General features: G+C 39.8%; 1 protein-coding gene across 1 annotated transcript in view; it reads right to left on the bottom strand.

Annotated features, from left to right (window-relative positions):
* NDUFS4 (NADH:ubiquinone oxidoreductase subunit S4) overlaps positions 1-24,049 on the bottom strand; it is a 44,803-nt gene extending 20,754 nt beyond the window's left edge. Inside the window, exons 1-2 of the mRNA XM_054178726.1 lie at positions 23,900-24,049; positions 3,653-3,731 (exon numbers count right to left, since the gene is read on the bottom strand). Of these exons, the coding sequence (XP_054034701.1) occupies positions 3,653-3,731; positions 23,900-23,985 (165 nt within the window). The 5' untranslated portion in view covers positions 23,986-24,049. The remainder of the gene's footprint in view (positions 1-3,652; positions 3,732-23,899) is intronic.
* Positions 24,050-24,878: the final 829 nt, after the last annotated feature.

The following is a 24,878-nucleotide window of genomic DNA, read 5'->3' as shown; positions in this document are numbered from 1 at the left end:
AGCAGATCAACTCCTGCCCCCAGCTTGGTGTTGTCAGCAAATTTACTGATGATGGACTCAATGCCCTCATCCAAATCATCAATAGAGATGTTAAAGAGGATGGGGCCCAGCACTGATCCCTGGGGGACACCACTAGTGACTGGCTGCCAGCTGGATGTGGCACCATTCACCACCACTCTCTGGGCTCGGCCCTCCAGCCACTTCCTAACCCATCGTAGTGTGTTCCTGTCCAAGCCATGGGCTGACAGCTTCGCCAGGAGTTTGCTGTGGGGTACAGTGTCAAAGGCCTTGCTGAAGTCCAGGTAGACTACATCCACAGGCCTCCCCACATCCACCAGGCAGGTCAACTGATCATAGAAGAAGATCAGGTTGGTCAGGCAGGACCTGCCCTTCCTAAATCCATGCTGGCTGGGCCTGAACCTTTGGCCATCCTGCAAGTGCTGTGTGATTGCACTCAAGATGACCTGTTCCATAATCTTGCCTGGCACTGAGGTCAGGCTGACAGGCCTGGAATTCCCTGGCTCACCCAACCGGCCCTTCCTGTGGATGGGCACCACGTTGTCCAGCTTCCAGTCCTCTGGGATGTCTCCAGTGAGCCAGGACTGTTGAAAAATGATGGAGAGCGGCTTGGCCAGCTCATCTGCCAGCTCTCTCAGCACCCTAGGATGGATCCCATCTGGTCCCATGGACTTGTGGGAATCCAAGCGGCTCAGGAGATCTCTAACTACCTTCTCCTGGAACACAGGGGAACTATGCTGCTCCCTGGCTCCATCTGCTAGCTCTGGAGGCCACCTGTCTGGAAGACATTCTGTCCTGCTATTAAAAATTGAGGTAAAGAAGGTGTTAAGTACCTCTGCCTTTTCCTTATCTTTTGTTACTACATTCCCTTCCATGTCCACCAAGGAGTGGAGGTTGTCCTTGCCCCTCCTCTTGCTATTAATGTATTTATAGAAGGATTTTTTGTTGACCTTCACAGCAGAGTAAGGAGGTGATGAACTACTGCTTAACAGTTGAGTGTCAGGATGCTCTTTCCCCTTCTATTCCGCTTGTATTTCCCAAGACAAGGAATATTTTAGTACCTACAGAACCAAATGGGACTCCAGATAATTCAAGGGAATCCCTTTTGCTGAGTTCTAGCACATAGGAATACAAGGTCTATAAAAACACTTGAAATAGACAGATTGATTCACCTACAATATGCAGTTAGAAGTCTCCAGTATCCACAGTGTTACTCTTCTAGCCTTGTAAACATAACTCACAGAAGAGTACAGTTTCAAAACAAATTACAAGAGGAATATGGCAAACAAGAACAACTATATCCCATCTCCCAGCTAGTCTTCCCTTCTCTTTCTAATACCCATGTAAAAAACACCTCTAAGGTTGATGCTGGGCTTATAAAAAAAAAAATATGCAAAAGCAAACAAATTAATCAAAATGGGATGTAATGATTTCTAACAATGATCTGCATATAACTGGCAGTAACAGAAGAGAAGACTTCTTTAATTAAAAGCTAAGCATCAGCCTCTATAATACAGTCTAATCACAATTTGCATTATTTAAAAACAAGATAATTCATGTAATGTGTTAAATTAGTTTTAATGGGTTACATAAGTTTTAATATAATTAATCCTACTTTAAAAGTGGAAACGTACTGCAACAAGCTGAAATGGGTTCATGCAGTACTTTGTCATGAGGTCTAGAGAGCTTCTCCTTGTCCTGCAAGCTGAAAACTACCTCAAACATCTTTGTGAAGATTTTTGATAACAGCTTATTAATTTTTGCTCATTAATAGAGTATCAAGTATTGTCTCTTTTATGGCATTATGGAAACTTCTCCCAAAACTTAATTACACCTACAAATGAAAAATTGAAAAATAATATTCTGATTTTCAGTCATTTGGGGGCTACAGGCCCTAAAATAACATGCATTTAGCATGCCCACATACAAGCACAATATTGTAGAAAAAAATAATTCAGTCAGACATTTAGCCCAATACTTGAAAGAACTGCGGATAAAACAATCATTTAGGTACATTATATGCATCAAAATTAAATAAAATTTTTAGATGGCTGCTACTATGACATCTGAAAAAAAAACCCTCTGTAACTTCTTCAACTTGACGAGAACATATAATGACATTACCAGTAACTACTTCACTTAAAATTAATTGACACTAAGAGAACAGAATAGTTGTCTTTCAAATTAGGATCACTTAAACTCAAATGGAACTATAAGCTCTCATAGCTAGACAGGCTGATGTACAACTCTAACATCAGAAAATGTACATTTAAATACAAGACAGAAAAGTATTTATTTTGTGAGCCTTCTTCGCACTGTAGTCTCTTTCAGATCTATGCATCCATCACCTGAGGTCACAAGTAGGAAACGTGATACTGTTAATTCAAGCATTGCAAAGCCTCTGTTTTGATTTTTTTTTTCTTGTACATTAAAAAATAGTGTTACAATAATCTAAGGCAATTCATAATTTGTTTAGGGAAATGTAGGTCTATTGACTTGAGTAATCTTACATACACAGTGACGCATGAACTCTTATACATTAAATGGAATTTCCTGAATCCCATTACACAACTAGATTAGCAAGATAATCAAGTTCACTAGAATACTGGTGGGTTTGTCCTTTGTTTTTAAACCTAAAATTATATTATTACTTTTTAAATACAGAAAAAATGTTTACAAAATAACTTCTTTTTTTCATGAGTACATTGTTACTGCTATATCTGTACTACCAAGCATGAAAAAAGGAAGGAAAAAACCAGCCCTAAGAGAAATTAAAGGAGGTGCATTTTTTTCAGCAGCCTGTGAAACTTCAGCTGTCTCAACTCGGATTTATCATTAAAAATGTTCAGTTTATAAATACAAATTCCAAATATTTCTTAACTAGTAAATGTAGCTTCAGGGATACAAGAAAGTACACACAAGACGAACTGTCTGGTACATACAATGGGAATTTTTTTTCCTGAAGATCCAGAAGTGCTATGAAAACCAATGAAAAGCATGCTTCGCCTGTGGATGCATTCCCCCCTGCCGAAGTCTTAGAAAAATTATACTATTGAATAATGTAAACACAAGTGTCAGGTTGCATCTAGAGTAACAGACCACACATTATGGAAGAACTTACAAGAAAAGACTGCCAAATTTCTGATCTGCTACTGATTAGTAGAAGAATGTTATGGATTTGCTCCTATTTGTAATCTAACCTTCATACATATTCAAAAGCTAGAGTATATGCACGTAGTAACAGTAATCTTGCATGATGCTTCTATACACAATTTCTTTGGTGATATGGATCCTAATGAAGATAATTTCAGGAAGCTTGCAAATTCCTTACAATACAGAAAAAAATGCCCAATTTAAAAAAGCGCAAACATTATAAATTACAGCTCATATTGGTGCTTGGCCATAATACAACAATAATAAACAAGGTACCCATTATTTTATATTGCTTAACATTTTCAATGGCTTATCTCTTTGACCTAATGTTTCGCTTTCCAAAATGTATCAAGGATTGTCGCTTTGTAGTTCACATTTATAAGGCTTTCCTAGAAGAACACAAAACACCATACTGAATTCCTATTGTGCAGAAATAGCCCCCTAGGCTGTATCATAGCAGTATGCAGTAGAAAACCCTTACCAATTTTTCATCAACTGTGATGAGTTGCGTGTCTCGAGTTTGGTCCTGTGCCAGCCGCCATGTGGAAGTGCTCAGTGACCTGCAGTGCAAGACTTGAAGTTAAAAAATGATTCATGCAATGAGAAAATAGAGGCAGACAAATCTTACATAAACAAGTTACTTTAACAATATCCGTCTTGTAAAAAAAAATGAAGAGGGAGAGATGAGGGCACAAAAATCCTTTTTCTCCCCAATTAGTTCTGTCTGCTGAGTTTTTGGCAGACTCCCACTTAGCAGTTCACAACAGGCTGCACTTTATGTCAGCCTACAGGCTCTCTGTCACAGAGAGACTGCCAGTGACAAGAACTGTACTGCTCTATATGAACATACAGTAGTTGGTTTGTCACAAACAGAAAAATACAAGGCTGCTGCAAGCTTTGTGGAACTGTGATCCTTAAAATGATGGCATCAGAGGAAAAAAATCTTACATCTATTTGTAATAGTAGAGCTCCAGTTCTACACTTAAACAACAGAATATTGTTAAAGATATTAGAAAGTTAGACATTAAAAAAAAAATCAATAAACTAAAACCAACAAAACAAAACCTATGCTGGTAATTCAAACAAATTTTCTCATTTTCAGTGGGCAAAGCTCATTGCTATTTTGCTTAACTTCTAAATCAGTATGGTTCATCTTATTTGTTTCCAAAATACATGATTAATCTTCTTGTGCAACTACTAAACCTGCAAGGTACAGATGGAAACACAGAATGCAATTCTACATCACTGAACTAAAAAGTAAAATTTGCTCTTAATTTGTATTATGTCACTAATGTCAGGATCAGGCCCTCTGAGTATAAATCATCTTTTGGCAAAGTAACATAACAGTAAGCAAAACAAGCCAAAAAGCCCAATTCTCTGAGTTAATAGTGTGCTTTGCATTTAATTAAGGTAATTTTAAACAAATGAATCACACAAATGCAAGATATAGACAACCAAACAGCAAGAGGGACTAAAAGCCACTTCAGTTTCAGCTGTTCTTCAGATATCTAATGTGGGAAGCCAGACATAATTGCAGATGAACTTTAAGATTTTGCCTAGGAAATTCTTATGACCATGCTTCTAGTAAATTAATCCTGGTTTTGAGCACCATCTTTAGAAAACAGCACAGTTTTAAAGCCAAACTCCATGCCTCTCAGTAAATCTGCAGTACTATGCAAAGTGAACCCTCCCTATATAAAATATAACTATTAAATAGTAACATGTAACATGTAAGATGTCTTGGGACCAGATAACTCTCATGCAATCATGTAATTTCAATAGAATTGAAAATGTTTATCTCCTACAGCATTCTGCTGATCCATGGAAAAATGGAAGACCAAACTGAGGTAACAGCCTGTAAAACACATACAACTACTGTGTTTTCCAATCTGAAATTCCTCCACAATTTTTGCCGATTCTGGTCAGGATGTATTTGAAGACATGAACTTGACAATGCAATTCATCTAGCTGCATTGGATTTAACTAAAAAACAATTCAATTTTCAGACATGGTGAAGTTTTTAGGAGGTAAATTCTATACTAGAAGGGAATTTGAATTTAGTGACTATAAAGAAAAGTCACAAGAATCTTACAGACCTAAGCAACTGGAACAAAGTTCAGTTCAGTAACACTTCAGATGCAGACTCCCACAAATTCTTTTAATGCAGATCACACACTATTAAATCACCTTCAATTTTCCATTAACAACATCAAAAACTCTTTGTATCATGAAAAACAAAACATATGAAGTTCATAGAATCATCCAGCTCTGTGGTATGGACAGACGCATCTAATTAAAATGACAAATTCTACCTGGAAGGGTACTTTGAAGAATAAAGTGAAGATTTCAAGTGTAAGGGAACACAAGAATTTAAGAAACACTGAAATTATAACTACTGTTAGTTTCATATCTCAATCCCAAATGAGATTCTGTCCCAAGTTTTTTTATTTGTACACATTTTTTATTTGTACAGGTAAAACAATGTATCATAAAACACAGACACTACAGTATGCTACAACAAATGGCTCTGAGATGGTCCTTATTCAAAAACACATCAAGAGTGGTTATCCTAAAAGCCTTCAGAACAGCCATCAGAACAGCAGGAATACACTTGAGTTCCAGTGGCCAGTCAACGAAGCCACAAAATTTCTAATACCAAACAAAGCAAAACTTTGCAATAGGAAAAGGAGTTTCTCCCCCAACTCCAGGAATATATTATCAAAACAGCATTCCACAGGCATTCTAAAACTTTGTGTGATACAATGTTCTCTATGCAACTTAATAATGGTCAAAGAAGGACATTTGATTATGCAATCAAACCAGACCTTCCAGGACAGAAAACAGAATCATAGAATCAAGTTCTCTGAACCCTGCCCCTATGGAGAGGTCTGACAAACACGTGTAAGATTTGAGTATGCCAGAACTGAAGTATTAAGGCTGATGACAATTGCACTTTTTCTTGTAATAAAAATGCAATTTTGAACACAATTTAGTACAAATTCAGTTTGAATTTTGTTTGGGTTGTTGCGTGTTTTTGGGGGGTTGTTGTGTGTTTGGATGGTTGTGGTTTGTTTTGCTGTTTCTGAGGTTTGGGGTTTGGTTTGGGTTTGGTTGGGGTTTTTTTGGTTTGGTTTGGTGTATTTTGGGGGGAATTTTTTCCCTGATCTGGAAAAGCACTAATCCGCTGCACCCTTCCAAAATTGTTTCCACTCAGCACTGTGTCTTTTGATGTTGGTTTTACTCAGGGAACTCAGTTTTGAAATGTCTGTATTTGCAGGGGAAAGAGGTAATTAAAAAAAAGCATACCATTATAGCCAATAGGGAGGAACAGGGTTAAAATTCCACCAGATTAAAAGGTGGGCAGAATCTCTGAGATGCCTCTACACTGCATACAGAGAAAGCTGATTTTTTGTTGTGATTGGCTATTTGGGATTTTTTTTGCACAGTATGGCTCTGCAAACTGCAAAACAATTGCAAGGCATCATATTCTACAGCTTTCCATGATGATGTAGTTTTTCTTCTACAAAAGTCAAATTATCCTCTTCATCACGTTTCAAAGCCACTTCTCTGGACTACACAATTCTGGAAAAAACCAAACGTTCCTGGAATTTGCAACCTTGTGTATTTCTTTAATATCTAGCCATTGCTGGATTGTAATGAGTTGGAAACAATATACTTCATTAAGATCCTCCTATGGTTGAAAACTAGGAATGGGAGCCAACATCCATGGAAGAGCCCCTATGAAAATACAAAAACCACCGGTTTTTGCTTTATAGATGACAGGCTATTGATACTTCTATTTGTTGCACCTCTCATAGGGAAGTCACCTGGAGCTTAGAAATACCAGAAATTCTGCAATACCACTTTTTAAAAAAGTAAATGGAAAGTGTTACTTGATTCCCAGAACACTTGTTAAGTTTTCAACAGGTTTAATTGCAATTTGTCCCTAATGTCAGGCACTGAACTGAGGAGGCAACCAGGAAACAGGCCTCTTTCGCACAATCCTCTCTTTTCAAAGTCCCACAAGTATAATTTCATCACTCAAGTTTCCCCTTAGAAATTGAATAAACTTTAAAAAATTCATTCACCTTCAAATTAAATGAATATGCAAACTAAATAACCTTTTATTTGTCTTCACCAGCAAAGTAATTCTCGCAAAAGCCACATCCACATTGACCTTTAGGGAGCTTTCATGACAGATAAACATGCAGAAGTATAAAACATAGTTTTAGAGTTCCATTCTCAAAAGGTTCTTATTTATTCAGCTAATGATCTCCAGAAAGGTAATCTGCTTTCTTCCTGTCTCTTTGTAAGCAATATGGGTCCATGCTATCCTGTTTTGCCTCTTTGTGACTGTTTACACATAAGTTTTTTTCTGTCTTGTCAAAACGCCTTGGAATAAGGTCTTAAGAGCAGCAAGTTCCATTTCCTATCCTGTTTCAAGACTAGTCCAACTCTGATTTAAAATTACTACACACAGAATACTTATTATAATAAGACCAACAATACAATTCTAAAGTTCATAAAGTTTTAGATTTTTAGGCTAGCAACTGCAAACCCAAAACATCCTCTAGGCTTACTAAGGTCCCATTCAAAACAGATCAGACAAATTTCCCTCACAGCCAGTATCTAATAAAGTATGAGAGTTGAAGCTGGCCACAGCTAAGTTGTGGATCTGAAGAAACATTTTTCTTATGGTGAGCTCCTTAGAGATAAAGAAATGAGATTTTTGAACGTAAAAGCCTGGATTTACTAGAATATTTAGTCTTCTAAAACAAAATCCCTTTGTTACGCAGACCAAGTAAAATTAAGGCTTACAGAAAAAGTCACCTATGATCCTGCAGATACTTTCCCACAGTATCCCACATCAATGTATTTGGGTAATTCAATCTGCACCTTCCTGGATTATAACCAACCCTCCAAAAGGTTGTCTAGTTCCTAAAAATAGGTTTTTTTGTAACATGGAAGCATGTCTGTATGGTGGTGAAAATGTTAACAGAGATTCAGTCACCAAAATTCTCCTGTTAAGATTTGTCTTTCTGGGCCTCTTTCTTCAGATGCATCTGGCATCACACTCCTCCCTCTTTCCCAAGTCCCTCAAATTTATCTAGTCACTCTCATAATGTAAGTTTCTTCTTTGTTCTCTACATGTCTCTTCCAACCCAGTTTATTCTATTCTATTCTGTTATGTCTCTCAAACAACTACAGAGGTGTTTTCACAAACACAGATAACTTGGCATGAGCATATAGCAACTGCTTTGGATACACAGACCACCACTCAAATTGTCATTTGGTTTGTAATTATGAAAATGATACTTTCTACTCACCTTATACTCCTATTGTTGCACATTTTAATTCCTTATAATTGATCTACATGATCCTGTATTATCACTTAACACTACAATAATTTAATTATTTATATAATAATACAATTTACTGAAGATACAAATTTCTGAAGTTTACTTAAAATGTAATATTGCACAATACAATCCTATCCTTATCATCACTCATGGTCCAGCCTCAGCATAAAAGTCTGCTTTAGTGTCTGCTATAAAAGAACACACTTCAATGATATTTCTGGCTGTCAGTGCTAGGAATTTTTAAAAGTTTAAGATCCCTTTTTTTTCTTGTGCTAGGTTAATCTTCTTCCCAGGAGGGGCCACACTCAAGATAGCCAGCTGAACCAGCCAGTGGGGTATTCCAATACAGCACAACCCTATGCCCGCTATATAAAACGAATGGGCTGGCTCAAGCAGCATCTGGCAGCAGGTTTTGGCACTGGCACAAAAGCTACAGCTGCCTCAGGTGAGGGCGCCACATTTTGTACTATCCAGTTTATATGTTTCTTTTTATAACTGTTGTTATTCCTTGTGTGAGCAGCTGTGGGGTGTCAGGTGTGGCTGGGCACCATGAAACTGAAACAGTGCACAGGTCTTTAGAGAGCCATTATAGACATGAACATTGTGTAGAGTGGGTTACGGCTACAACATGTTATTTTAGATTCTGACAGGAATCTAAATGTCTTTTATACAGTGTAGAGACTGAAGTAGGAGTTTTGCAAAGACTAAGCTACCCAGTCTTACTAAATACTTGTAAAAATACTTTTACATCAACTCAGTAACATGGAATGAATTAAGGATGACTGCTAGCAAGAATGTGAATTTGTAGAGTCCAGAAACTTCTGGATGCATCATGTACCCTGGAAAAATAAAGATGTGATAATATAACCACATCTTCAACAAGAAGCATGTACTTCCTTCCACCATCATCTGGTATCACAGCAAAGTCACAAACAGGTTCCATATCTCTGCTACACAAATGGTGTGGTCCATTGAGAAGCCATTGGAAGTTCTCCACTCTTAAATTCAATATTCGGTACCAGGTCTCTTGACCACTGTGGGATAAGGATGCAGCAGAATTCCCTGCTGCACGGGATACACTTACAACTTCTCTTTCCTTCTTATATTAGAGGACACAGCTCTGCTGACACCAGTAACTAGTTCTGTTGAACTGAAGAAACTGAACCGTAAAAAAAAATGGATAGTGAAATTCTCTAGTGGTACCAGGATGAAGGACATTAAGACATCTGACTTGAATATTTATCTTGGTAGTTTTGGATTCAATCTCTAAAATTCAAGAAATTTGAACTTCTCAAGTATTTATGCTTAATCCCTACACACTTTTTGTCTTTAACCACATAAATATGAAAATAAATGGAAGTTTTACAGAAGAAGCCTTTGGAAATGTGAGAATTTCCCTCAAGCCTACTGGAAGGTGATAAGCAGCCATACTTACAAAGGCACAAATTTGCCATCCACAAAGAGCAGTGGCTATGACCAGCATGTTACACAGCACCTAGATGCAAAAACTAGTATTTACCTCATCTAATTCAGTATATAAGGTTTAATTCACTACACTAAAAAAGGCTCCTTAACTCCTTTGTGCAACTGTTTGATCTATTAGCACCCCCTTTTGGTCAACTGTTGGAGATCTGTTAAAGAAAACCCAGATCTTGCAGCACAGGTAATCACATCACAGCATCAAGATGAAACCACATTTTGAAGAAAACCTCAAGTGCCTCCTGAAAAATGAAGGCAAACATTATGAATTAAGTCTAAATGTTGGTTTAAGTATTCTGATACTGAGTGACTGGGACATCAGCAGGTGTGAATATATATATATATATATATATATATATATGCATAAGCTGATGAACGATTTGATACATTGAAAAGATAAAAAAGGTTGAATTTCTAAGAATAATTAATATTTTAGCACTTATGAGCAATAATATAAGCTTTACAGTTTGCAGCCACCATAAAGATATTAAATTATAAACAAAAAGAACAGGGAAACACTGCCATCTCAGAATTTCCACAGCATCCAACCTAGTCACACATTTTCATAAAGGCAGCCTGTAAAGTTGAACTTGAAAGAGATAAACTTTGAGAGTGGGATAATACTTCCTTGTTATTCCTTCCTTGTAGCAGTCCTCTGCAAGTCTTAAGATGAGACTAAACTGTTTCTCAATGTGCTTGGATGCAACTAAACTTCTGAATAAGGTTATGCCACTGTTTCTAGGCCCCTGTATATATGTGACCCAACATATGTCAGCAGTCTCTTCCAGATTACAGCAAACAGACTCAAAATACTTTAGAGAGAAAGGCTTAACGAATTAAGAACAAAATTACCCCAAAATATTTAAATACTACTGCCTCCTGCATGGTTGCTGATTAGCAATTTCATTACACACTACTCTCCACACCAGGTCTCAATCTTGTGCTGTCTAAGAATACCACAGTCCCTGTAACCCAGTGGAAAGCTCTTGTACAAAAGTCAGACGAAAGCCAAATAATACTGGAAATATTGCACAGCCCACATCAACCACCAAATTAATTTATTATCTAGTTAGAAAGCCTAATAAAGTTCAAAAGGAAGACAGAAAAGTTATGTAGGGATTAAAGACAAAATACACAGGTGACATATTTATTTCTTCTGTGATTTCTAAATGTCAAACTTCTCCCAACACATACAGCATACATGCTCGCTTTATAGTAAGAACAACAGAAGTCAAAGGGTTTAATTCTAAAGTTGTGAGGAATGAAACTAATGTTCCACAACCCAGCTCTGTCTTAGTGAAGTTTCAGTATTTTGAGCAAGTGCCTTTGAACCGTGTAAAATTAAACAACAAACCAACCAACCAAACCAAACAACAACAAAAAAGGAATCCTCTGTTTTCAAGCTTGTTTATGGCACGGTATGATCCTGTATTTCATCCCTATCCTTTCCTCTTGACTTGGCCTTTCTTTTTGACTGTGCTTACAGGCTTAAATAATACCCACTCTAATAATCTAAGGTAGCAGTAAGGTCTGTAAAACATGGTATATAAATAAAGGCAACTAATTTCTTATTTAATGTCCTGAAACACTCAGACTCTAAACTACTGCACTGTCATGGTTTTAAGCCCAGCCACAGACAAGCACCACACAGATGCTCACACAACTGCCCCCTCATGCCCTGCCCCAGGAGCATGGGAAGTATAAATTTGGAGCAAAATGCAAAACCCTGGGGGCTGATACGAGGAAAGCTTAACAACACAAAGCAATAATGAACAACTGGAATAATAACAACACTAAAGGAAACAACATATAAACTCAAGTAACATAAAACATGACACCATTATCCACCCATATGCCAAAACAAGCCGTGCCAGAGGTTGTACAGTATGGAATACACCCCCCTGGCCGGCTCAGCTGCCTATCCTCCGTGTGGCCTCTTCCAACTTCTTGTCAAGAAAATTAACTGTATGTACCCTAGACAAACCCATCATACAATGGGAATTCACTAGCTGTTCTCACTCTGATCACTATGCAGTACACAGCAGATGTCTCCATGCTCCTGCCTCACCCATGTGGTGCACCCAGGTCCTTGGGCAAAAGCAAATCTCTGAGTTCACCTTTGCCTGAAGCAGGACTAACCCAGAATGTCCTCTGTAATAATTATATTCATATACTATGGGGACTTTCCCAGTACATGGGAATTTTGAGCAGGGCCAGCTCAACTGGCAAATCCTCTGGTCTTAACTAACCAGGTGACGTATTAAATGCTTGTGCCAATTTTTAAAGGTTCTACCTCACACTGCTTTCAGTGTAGTTTTTATCATTCCATTGTAGTGTTCAATTTTCCCAATGCCTGGTATATGATAGGGAGGGTGATATACCCACTCAATGCCATGCATGTGGCTGAGGTTTCTAGTAAACTCTTTTGAAAAATAGTCCCATGTGTGCTGAATCACCATAAGGCTTGCTTTTCAAGGTCCACAATGATGTTCCAGGGCATGGGGCACAGAGGAGGTTTCCAGCCATTCAGTGGTTGCTTCCAATATTGTGAGTACACAGCAGTTGCCTTGGTGGGCTTGTGGGAATCTGATGTAGTCAATCTGTCAGGCCCCTCCATATTTATATTTCAAACATAGTTCCCCATACCTCAGAGGCTTTAACTGCTTGGCTTGCTTGACTGCAGCATGTTTCACATTGATGAGCAACCTGTGTGATAGCATCTACAGTTAAGCCCACCCCTTGATGTTGGGCTCATCTATATATTACATCCCTTAATGACCTGAGGTGTCATGGGCCCAACAAGCTATAAATAATTCACCCTTACTTTGCCAGTCCAAAACCACCCAAGCAACTTCAATCTTAGTAGCCTGATCCATTAACTGATTGTTTCGACGTTCTTCAGTGACACGACTCTTAGGTACGTGGGCATCCATGTGGTGTACTTTCACCATCAGGTTCCCTACATGAGCAGCAATATCTTGTCATAATTCATAACTGTGCTGCCGGTTGCTTTGTTTCAATTGCTGTAACCACCCTCACAATGGCATTTGCCACTTGGTATAGTGAGAGAGAGCACCAGATACCATACCTGCTCTGCAGTATTTAAAGTCAGTTGGATGTATTTCACCTTGTAGGTATCTTGTAGGATACCACAAAGCAGCCTTCCACCTTCAGTATTTTCTGACAACACAACAAGACCCATCAATGAACAGGGCATATTACTTCTCATTATCTGGCAGTTTGTTACAGAGTAGGGGCTCTCAGGTATGTGTTGCCTCCCCTGGCAATATCCAAGCTATTTGCCCTCTAGCCAGTTTGTGATTACTGCCAAGACTTCTGGACAGCTAGGGCTCCCTACTCAAGCCCATTATGTTATCAGTGCAACCCCCTTACGCCACATGGCATCAGCTGAATCATGGGTAGAGGAGACTCTCCCCTTGAATATCAGCCCACTGATAGTCAATACCAACCACTTCCAAAGGTGCTCAAACTTGTTCATATGCTGCCAATATCTCTTTTTCTGTTGGAGATTAGTTAGCCTCAGATCCTTTGTATGCCTGACTCCAAATCCTAGGGGTTGGCCTCAGGACTCCCCAGGTGCTCTCTGCCACAGGCTTCAAGTAGGACCATTCTTCCTAGTTATGGTGTAAAGCAAATCATTAATATTTTGTCCTGGCCAGACTGGTCCAAGGACTACTGCATGAACAATCTCCTTTTTAACTTAATCAAAGACTTGTCACTGCTCAGGGTCCCATTAAAAATCATTCTTCCAGGTCATCTGGTAGAGAGGGCTCACAATCAGACAGTCTGCAACACATATCCTCTAGAAACCCACAACACCCAAGGAAGCCTGGATTTCCTTTGTAGTGGTGCACAGAGACAAAACTGGTATGTTGTTAATCACAGCCACTGGGATCTGGCAACACCAATCTTGCCATTTTATTCCCAGAAACTCGATGTGCCTGACTTCATTTGATGGCAGCACTGGTCTTCAAAGGATTTGGATTATTTTCTTCCCTTCCTCAAAAACTTGCTCTTCTGTGTCACCCCATACAATGATGTAATCCCTGTACTGCAGGTGTTTCAGAGTTCCACCCTGTTCCAGTGCAGTCTGAATCAGTCTGTGGCAGGTCTATGTTTCTTCCCCTGGGGCAATGGATTCCAGGTGTACTGGACGGCCCTCCCAGTGCAAGCAAACTGTGGCCTGCACTCTGGTGCTTTAGGAATAAAGAAGAACTACTTGGCTCCCTTTGCCTCCGGTTGGTATTGGAGCTCCAGCACATCTGGCATGGCAGTACTCATCACTGCCATAACTTTTTGCAGGCCACGGTAGTCTGCTGCCAGGCTCCAGACTCTGTTAGGCTTCCACACAGGCCGTATGGGGCTGTTGCAATGCAGGTGAGTTTTGCTGATCACCCCTTGGCTCTCCAGTTGACAAATCAGCTTATGCATGGAAGTCTGAATCTTGGTTGGTGCAACATTGCCACTTGTGCACCACTGTGATGGCAGCTGACCCCTGCTGTTCCTCAGTGTTCAGCGACCCCACCACAGAAGGGGGCCAGCCAAGGAGCACAACTCTTCAGTTTCCTGTCTCCAAGACAGTGATTAAAAAAGCCCATCAATACCCTGCTGTGTCTACAAAATGCCCTCTTCTGAGGCAGTCTGTCCTAAGGATGCATGGTGCCTCTGGGTTGGTCACAACAGGGTGTTAAGCCATTTATTCTCAGTTAGACCCATTTCAGCTTCCAACACCCTTAGCCATTTGGATATTCCTGTCATTCCAGAGACATAGATGGGTTCAAGCTCTCTATAGCTTGATGTCATTGGGGTGCAATGTGTACCAGTGCCAACTAGAGACTTACTCCTAAAGGTCTGATGTGCCAGGCCATCAGATCTCCACAGTCCAGTAAACCTTTTCTCCACCTAGCTGGAGGCAAAGCCCCTCTAATTCTGATCAGAATCGCTCACTTGTGAAAATGATTTGGAGGTTCTCTCATGAGGAATATCCTTTTGTCATTGTTTTCCCTTGCAGCTCATGTACTCAGGCAGCTAGGACTGTAGTCTTTTCTACCCCACTTCCTTATGTACTCTGTAATGTCCCACATTCTCTCTCGGGCAGCAGAGTGCCAGCTTCTAATGCTGAGATATGGGACCATATAGGTGGGGACCAGGACAAGTCGTAGAATCATAGCATGCACTTAATTGGAAATGACTTCTAGACATTGCCCAGTCCAGCACCCCTGCAGTAAGCAGGGCGTTCTCTTGGAACTGACAGAACTCCTGGGACAGTTCCAACAGAGCTGAAATGCAGGCCCATACACAGGAAAGGAGACTTCCCTTGTATTGCTGGAGTTGGCCAGCCAATTCACGCATCATTTGTCTCTAGCCATCTTTCCAGGACACTACTACCAATGAGCTGGCATATGATTGTGCTGCACTTTGTAGAAACTTCTGCCACATGGGTGGTGTGCATTTGATTTCATTTGGATCTAAGGGCTCATCATTCAGATGAATATGTATATCAACTTCAGTACAGCTAGTATCATAGTATTAGTCAGGGTTGGAAGGGACCACAAGGATCACCAAGTTCCAACTCCCCTGCCATGGGCAGGGACTCCCCACACTAAATCAGGCTGGCCAGAGCCTCATCCAGCCTGGGCTTAAACACCTCCAGGAATGGGACCTCAACCACCTCCCTGGACAACTCATTCCAGGGCTTCACCACTCTCATGAACTTCCTCCTCACCTCCAGCCTGAATCTCCCCACCTCCAGATTCAGTCCATTCCCCCTAGTCCTATCACTACCTGAGATCCTGAGAAGTCCCTCCCCAGCCTTCTTGTAGGCCCCCTTCAGATACTGCAAGGCCACAATTAGTTCACCTTGGAGCCTTCTCTTCTCCAGACTGAACAGCCCTAACTCCTTCAGTCAGTCCTCATAGGAGAGGTGCTCCAGCCCTCTGATCATCCTTGTGGCCCTTCTCTGGACACATTCCAGCACGTCCATATCCCTCTTGCAATAGGGGCTCCAGAAATGGATGCAGTACTCCAAGTGGGGTCTCACCAGAGCTGAGCAGAGTGGGGAGAATCACCTCCCTTGACCTGCTGGCCACACTTCTCTTGATGCAGCCCAGGATCTGATTGGCTTTCCGGGCTGCAAGTGCACACTGAGAGCTCATGTTGAGCTTCTTGTCCACCAAGTCAAGAGCTAAGTCCCTCAGGTACTGGATACCTCTCTCCATGGTGGTCCACGTGCTCAGGGAACAAAGCCGGTGAAGGAACCAGAGAACAAGTCTTATAAAGAGCAGCTGAGGAAACTGTGATTGTTTAGTCTGGAGAAGAGAAGGCTGAGGGAAGACCTCATTGCTCTCTACAACTACCTAAAAGAAAGTGGTAGGGAGGCAGATGTCAGTCTCTTCTCCCTAGTTTCAAGTGACAGACAAGAGGAAATGGCCTTGAATTGCACCATGGAAAGTTTAGATTGGGTATTATGAAAATTTTCTTTACACAAAGAGTAATCAAGCATTGGAATAGGCTGCCCAGGGAGGTGGGGGAGTCACCATCCCTGGAGGTGTTCAAAAAACATGTAGACATGGCACTTTGGAATATGGTTTAGGGCAATGGCGGTGTTAGGTTGACCGTTGGACTCAATGATCATAGAGGTCTTTCCCAACTAAATAAATTCTATGATTTCATGATCTACCTGGAAAGGGTACCTTTCCTCCACGTCACAGAAATAATCTTCAGGGGCTGAGGATCTGCGTCTGTTTTCAAATTGCCTTGTCAACACCCCCTTCCATAGACAGGGATCCCAGGTGCTTGGCTTTCCTACCCTCTAATTCCAAAAAATAGGTCCTGTTATCCTAGCACTGGAGCAGGCATGTGACAGTGTGGTCACCTGGGTGGAGGGCAGGTGAACCAGGGAAACAACCTATGCCAATATCAACCACCCCTACACAAAAACAGTCCTTTCTACTAGAGACTACAGCATCAGCTTTTGTAGTCTCAGGAGTAACATAGTAAACATGACAAGCTACTTAAATTGCTATGGTTTTAGTGCAAGAGCAAAAAAACAAATCCCCTACTCCCCCAGTCTCCCCCTCTTACCAAGAAATAACAAAGGGATGAAAAAAAGTCAGAGTTTTTTCAGTTGATTTACGCAGAATGTTTTACTCCTCCACTACAAAAGTATCAGATTACATGTGTGTGTGTATATATATTATTAAAAAAAAACAAAAAACCCACACCATAGAAAGAAAGAAAAAGGGAAAAAATACCATCTGGATAGAAGAATGCACCTGCAAGCTCAAGAGCTGGAAAGCAAAAGAGAGGCTGAGACTCTCCTGTCCAGAAAGGTAATTACCTACAGTTGTAAAATGTTTTAAATTCATGATTCTGATAGTGGGGAATACACTTCAAAAGAAAGCTTGAGCACCCTGTTGTTCCATAATTATCTTACTCCATTTTCTTTCAATTTACTTTCATTTATTTATTAACGCAAACACACCTTACAAGCATTTTGGGAGAAGTCATCTTTGAGAATAAAAATAACCTTATCAGCTACGCTATTTGTGTGTTCTTTCTTCTACACTAACCCTCTCCTCCTTCACTGGTACTATTCTGTACTCATGCCATTCTCTTTATATTCTTACAATCTGAGCAGCTATTAGCTTTCTGAATGGAGACTGCTTGCCTTGCTATTGCTCACTCTTTTCTAACGTGGAATAAACCCTTAAAGTGAAACTGGTGCCTGAAATGCAAGCCTTATTCTTGAAATTCTAGTTTAGAGAACATTCAGACTATTTGTCTCTCTAGTAGGCACAATCAACACTGACATGACAGAATGTCACTGCTGCAGAATTTCCCTTCAAATAACTTACATCACACATACAAACACTCCTTGAATACACAGCAGAGGAGTCAAAGCTACTGCATGAAGAGCTCAGCCTATTTTCTTTTCGTTCAAAGTGCAGTTGTTCTACTGAAAGTAGTAAGCCACTTGTTTATTCTCAGGTCTCTAAAGAGACATAAAATATATCTCTGGTTTTGAAAGATGGTATTTCTGAACATTATTGACATTGGTTGCAGTGTCCACAAAAATCTCTACTTAAAACTACCAAAAAAGAAACGGTTTTCCTCTGCAATAATTTTTTTGACTTTAATACAAATCCCATCACTAGCATTTAGTAGAATATTACTTTATTAAACTAACAGAAAATGACAATGTCAGAAGTATTTACATGTAGAGTATACATTCATAAAATATTCAAACTTTTATATATAAAATCTGATTCTAAAAAAAAATAAATATAAAAATAATGAAAGCTGTTTATGAAACCTTCCATGTTAACACTCCAAGAATAAGCAGCTGCAAGAATTGTTTGCCCACACACATTCTGGAGCTGCCTACAGTCTGTCTAGTTGAGTCAAAAGTTAATTTACTTCCTCAACAGCAGTCATAGGTCAAGGGAAGATTAAGACAGAAATTACTGCAGTGAGAAAGTGGCTTATTAACAAAATGGTACCTAAACATAGTGTTATACAACCAGAAGGGGACAACTGCACTTTGAAACTCGCACAAAAAAAAATGCCATTCATTTCTTAGGAAATATTCATTTCAAGAAAGGTAAAGTTCATTGAGTAGTGTACCTTCTGCTAGCTTAACTACAAGGAGAAAAATACAGAATGTGATCTTAAGAAGTATACTCTGTAGCACATTCAGAATCAAATTCTTATGCAAGAATTTTAAAAGCTTATAAAAACCTACTGTATTGTCACAAGAAAAAAAATAATACACATGGATAAATGTATAAAACAATAAACTCTGCAGGATCATTTACATTTACCAAAACTACTGACAAAAAAAAATCTTTTTTAAATTTATTTTTTTTTAAATATTTGTGAGGAGGCACAAGCTTCTCTTTTAAGTACTTAAGCCTCTCAATATTTTCATCTCTTACAACAGCCAGTTTCATCAAGGACAGAAAACCTTGCCAACAGCAGAAAAGTCATTAGCTACCTGGTGGAGTGGAGTATCTTTAACTTCTAGTTTTTCTCAAAACAATACAAAATTTAACTCAGGGTCCTAATGTAACAAAAATAATAAAACCAAACAGGTGTCTAACAGGCCAGATTTCCCCAGGGGTTGACCTACTACACTAGTCTAATGCAGAGAGTTGGACATTGGTCTAGTAATTCCTACTCTTGATTTGATTTGCAGTCATTTCCTCCCCAAGCAAAGAAATACTAAATACTGATTTTGCTTACATCTAATTGTGAGTGAAAAGCCAAAGCAGCATGCTATTGAGATAGATGGCACTAATTACATAATTGAGTTACTTTGGGGCTTGTAACTTGTGAATCTCAAGGGCACATTTGATAGTGCCTGTTTTTGCGAGTGAGAGCTTTGAAAGTGATTGCTCCTAGCAGTCAGAAATACAGCCTAACCCAACTGTCTTCTGGACTTTTCCAATCATGTGGAAATATTGCATCAAGATGAGAGGTATATAGGAATAACAAGGTTAACTGCGTCATAGTGCTCAAACTTATACTAAGGTAGCATGAAGATAATTTTTATAACCCCAAAAGTATTACTTTTCCAGTATGACATAAACCTCCTGCACATACAGTATATATTAAACCATCACTAAAGTAAATGGTATTATTTTCTTAAAACAGATTTTCAATTCTGTCTATTGACAGATGGCTTTTAAATTCCTTTCCTTCATGTGTTTATATGGTATTTCATAATCTATTAATTCCTATATTTATCTGACCAAAAAACACGCTCGGTCATTGTAAGAAGTTCTACAAATACATTTCTCTCAGACTGTGAGATACCAGAAATTTGGTGTTACGAAATACCAACACAAAAGCCTTTTTCAGAAAAAAGTCGGGAAGTTTGTTTTGAAAACAAAGTGTCATTTTCAAATGCAGTGTCAGAAGCATTTAAAATGGCAAGGTCCCTGAAGGAAAGCATTCTGTTTCAGGGTTCCAGTGACAGACTTCACCTTTAACAGCTCTAAGGCTTTTTTGTTCGGTTGATTGAGGAGTTTGTATTATTTGGGGCATGGTTAGGTTTATAATCATATGACCACTCCTCTTCAAATCTTCAAAGAATAGAAGTTATTAGGTCCACAGGTCAGTAGATTTTGCATAAATGTCACCTAGCACATAATAATACTCTAATATTTAGAAGATATGCCAAATTTTAGGTAAGTAACCCACAGCTCTGAGCCAGAGAGCTTTCAGCTGTTACAGCACAGAAACAAGCATATTACTTTTTTACTATCTTTCAACACAAATGTACCTTAAGCCTCTGTCTGCCTGGCTCTATAATCATTCTCTTGCTGAAAAAGCTTCCCCTTTGGGTTTCTAATTCCAAAGGTGAAGGAATCAAATGTAATTAAAATAAGTCATTCCATATTACACACCAAATAATGAACAGCAATTTAAGAAGCCTCGTCACAACACCTACTTTACTTACTTCTCTATAATTAGACAAACAGCCATTTCCAAAACAACACATCTCTCCCTTGTCCTACTCCTAAAGTTTAGGTCTCCTAGTCTCTTAATCCCTTCTACTTTCACATCTTTATACCCATCCCTTTCTTCAACCAGACCTGTACTGAAAGGGTTAGAACTTTAAGAAACAGTGCAGGAATTCCATACAACTTTGAGAACAAGAATTATCTTAAACTTAGCTCAATAAAAGACTCTAATTTTGATGAAGTTAAATGTGGTAGAACTATCTTCTTTCTTAATGAAAAACCAAAGCTTCTGATGTGTCTGAACCTGACAACACTACATGTATATTATCCTGCACAGGATATAAGAGTAAGTAGCAGCTATGCATTACAGATAGGTGAAATAATACATAATGTAACTGCTGCAACATGCTCCTTATTTCAAATTTGACAAAAAAGTCACACTGGCTGGCACTAACACTAATTAATTAGTGCTTTTATTATCCAGATGCAGTAAGAGCTTTGTCCACCTTTGTGTGTCTCTGGTCTACTCAGATATGTGTCTGTGAACTCTACTAAGTCCTATTTTAACATACAGCTTAACATAAATATATAATAAGAAAAGACAATACTATTTTGAAAAAAAAACAAACAACCATAGAAACAAAATTAAAAAGCTACTTAAGGAAAAAAAACTAAACAACCCAAAAACGTCTACCACGAGGAGAAACAAATCCTTCTCAAAACAAAATCAAAAAACAAACCCAAACCAAGACTTAATAGTTCTTCTCTGCTTTCCTCCAAATGGCATGAAACTTAAAGAAACTGATGTCATAATATTTGTCAGAACTAAACACAACTCAGGGAAATCAGAATAGAATCTCTTTTGACTAGTGGAAAGTAGTCTCAGGAACATTTTTCAAAATTAGATGGCAGCAATATTATTCTGTAATAGTAGTTCTGAAAAAAATTGAGAACTCCAGGATGTTTCACAGGCAAGTGTCTGCAAAAACACCTGCAAATAAAACTTTGTAGTTTTAACTTTAATCCTACAGTGCTCAAATAATTACTTCCATAAACTAAGTTAGGCAAATAACACGAAACTGTAATTTATCAAAGTCATACGAAACCTGACCAAACCTTACTCTGAACTTCAGAAAGCAAAAGCATAGTGTTGAAGTGATGGAAGAATCACTCAAATGCCCTCAGATTTGACAATTCCAGCATCTTTTTCAGTTACATCCTAAGAACACCGTTACCATTCATTAGTAATTCTAATACTAATATTTATTTTAAGATACACAGCTAGTGTACTGGAACAGTATATCCTTTCTACCAACTGACAAATACTCAGATTACTCCAATACAGATGAAGACTTTTAATGTACTCCTAGCTTGTAACAAAGAAGCTACTTGCATCAAATTGTATGTATCACAGTATGTTTCTGAAAGGAAACAAGTATCACACGGTCGGTAGATGCAATTGCAAAAGAAGCTACAAACCGTTAGTTCTCAGAAAAGAAGTAGGCTTTTGAATAGTCACAGCAGATTGTAACTGGGAAACAAGCTTAAATGGTTTGTATTATAAGACCCCCTCACAATTCTGTGAGCCAGGGAAGTATCTTTATCCACCTTTTATAAACACAAGTTCTGAAATATTAAAGCTAAAAATGGGTCTTGTATATTGCCAAACTATGTACTTTGATTTGCCTAAGTAGGGCAACTGCAGAGATTGCTTAAAAATGTTTTTTGGATAAAGGACTAATTGAGAAGAGGAAAGATGCAAGTTTCAGTGCCTGCTTCATCACGACAATATTCTAGAAAATCTACACAATGAGTGCCAGCCTTCACACTGCCATAACTATCTTGTTCTGAAACATCTTTTCCTTGTTTGAAGGAAATTTTTATTCTCACTCTTCCAGCATGTAATGATTGCAAAGATGTGTAAACCTTTCAAATTAGAGAGAATCATAGTGCATTTCCTTGCCTCTTCTTCAAAAAACATTTAGGTTTAACATTTAGGTTTAACTACATTGCGTAGTCTCCTACGCAATGTGAAACTTAAGTTCCAGTACCCTCAGGCAAATACTAAGGGACACTAATTCTTCAGTCTCCCTCTGGTAAAAAAGACAACTTTAAGAGTCCCTACCTCACATCTCCTTGCTGTTCATTCTCACTATTTGTTCTCACTATTTGTTTAAAACACAGCGTTAAAAAGTTAAAAAACAAAATATTAATTTTACTCTCAATGAGCTGACATGTAATTTACCACATAACACATGCAAGCTGTGTCAATGCTGACAAAAATAGCAGAAATAAGCAAACATGAACAGTCAGTTTTTGTATTAGCATACAGAAATTCCTAACTTCGTATTCACAGATTCCAAAGATTTTTATAACACTGAGGATTACTCTTCAGTATTGTAAAACAGGTGCCATGTTAAAAGAGAAGAAGTGGCAGTAACCAACAGTCAGGGCACAATAAGTGGTAAAAAAAATAGGATGGCCATAGTTCTTCTTGTCCTATATATGTGTGTAAATATAGATTTATTTATTTATTTATTATTTACTGGGGAAAGGGGAGATGTATAAAGATCCCACTGCTTAAAAAAAACTACTTACCTTGTATGTTTATATGTAAAGATTTAATTACCATGAAAAATCAAACTTTTAAAATCATAGTTAATACCAGGGCAGCCTTTTTTTCTCCTGACTATAAGGGAGTCTTACAAATATGTAATTCCGGACACATGCACAGAGGTAAACATGTGCCTGCACGTAAACACATGCATACATCTTCAGCCAGAGGTTAGGTCAGGTACTGGTCTTTCAATATAGGTCTCTGCATTAAAAACAGAAACAGCAAAGTGCCACCAAAAATTATAATGCAGTTTCCAGCGTTATTTCGCGGAATCTGTGAAAGACTAGCTAGGTACTCCCCGAAAAAAAGTAAGAGATCTTGGGAAGAGGACTGAGAAGATAAGCTACAGGGTACACAATATGGCAAAGGGGTGCCGGTGATGACGACAGAAGAAGCCATTGCCCTCTCTGGCTTCCTGGCAGCGAGGAAAACGCTGCCTGTTCCGGCTCCTCTACCTTTTCGACCAGATACCGACCTCCGGGCGCCGCAAGGACACCGGGCGGGCCGTCACAACGAGTAAGACAGCAAGGACACACAGGACGGACACGCACAGCCCCGGAGGAAGGTCTCGGTCAGGTGCCCGCTGGCATCTCGGTCCCCTCCCGCTCGCAGCCGGGCTATAAGCGGCCCCCTCCAGGGCTAGCGCCCGAGGCGGCCGCGGCGAAGCCCTAGGCCCGGGTCAGCCTCCTCGGGAGCGCGACCGCCTTCGCGGGCCGCCGCCGGCGGGCCCCTGGTTGTGGCGGTGCTGCCCGGCCGTCAGGCAGAGCGCCCGCAGTGCCCGTTACCTGGCCGGCGACAGGCGGACCGCGAAGGCCCTACTCCTCGCGACAAAGTGCCTCAGAGCCGCTGACATTGAGAGAGCCGCCGCCATGTCGCTCGCCGCAAGCAGCTGGGAGACGGCGGCGTCACAGGGCCAAACCTTCTCCGTTCAGACAGGAAACGCGAAGGCGGAAAAAGAGGAAGCGGGAGAGGCGAAGAGGGAGTGGGTTGGAGGGGGGTGTAGAGGGAAAGAGGAGAAGGGAAAGAAAAGCGTAGCGGGGCGGGGCTGCTAACAACCTGTAGCCAGCAATAAGGGTCAGGCCTGCTAGCCAGCGCCCTGTGAATGAGGTACGCGCACGTTTGGGGCTCAGGCAGCCCTTTCTACTAAGCACATTCACCTCAGTAACAGTTTGCAGCAGCTTTAGACATGACACTACCCTCTCGATGGCAAGGGAACAAGCCCTTGGGAGAGTTGGGGCTGCCCTCCAGGGTCTCACTGCCCTCCTGGCAGGGTTGCAGTGCTGGCCAGCATGTGTTTCTGTGGGGCAGGCCACCAAGGTATGGCAGACATGGCAACCATCATCACCTCCAAGCCCTGGTGTCTCACCTGGAGCCCCTTGCCTCCTGCTTGTGCACAAAAGCATTGGGATGGATATTTTTGGACCCTCCTTTACGGTTAGGTTTCACTGACAAAATGGTGTAGTCAGTACAAGAACATCTCACACCTGTTTTTTCTTGCATTTGTTACATTCACTGTCTAAAATGGATCCACATTCTTCATGAAGATAAGGAAGTTCCTAACATACTGTGATACTTCTGGGAGTTGTTGTGTTTTTAAACTTAATCCAGCCTTATTTTCCATACTGAAGCATGGAAAACTGACCAGGCCCCTCTTCTCTTAAAATGGAGTCAGATTTTTAATGAGTTAACTGTAAAATAGAAGTAAGTAACAGTGCTTATGCCCCGGAAGCGTTCTGATGCAATGTTCATGGTTAAAGGAGACAG

This window comes from Dryobates pubescens, chromosome Z (assembly GCF_014839835.1).
Source record: "Dryobates pubescens isolate bDryPub1 chromosome Z, bDryPub1.pri, whole genome shotgun sequence".
Lineage (NCBI taxonomy): Eukaryota > Metazoa > Chordata > Aves > Piciformes > Picidae > Dryobates > Dryobates pubescens.
The sequence above is the reverse complement of the archived record's forward strand: the minus strand, read 5'-3'. Positions and strand labels throughout refer to the sequence as shown.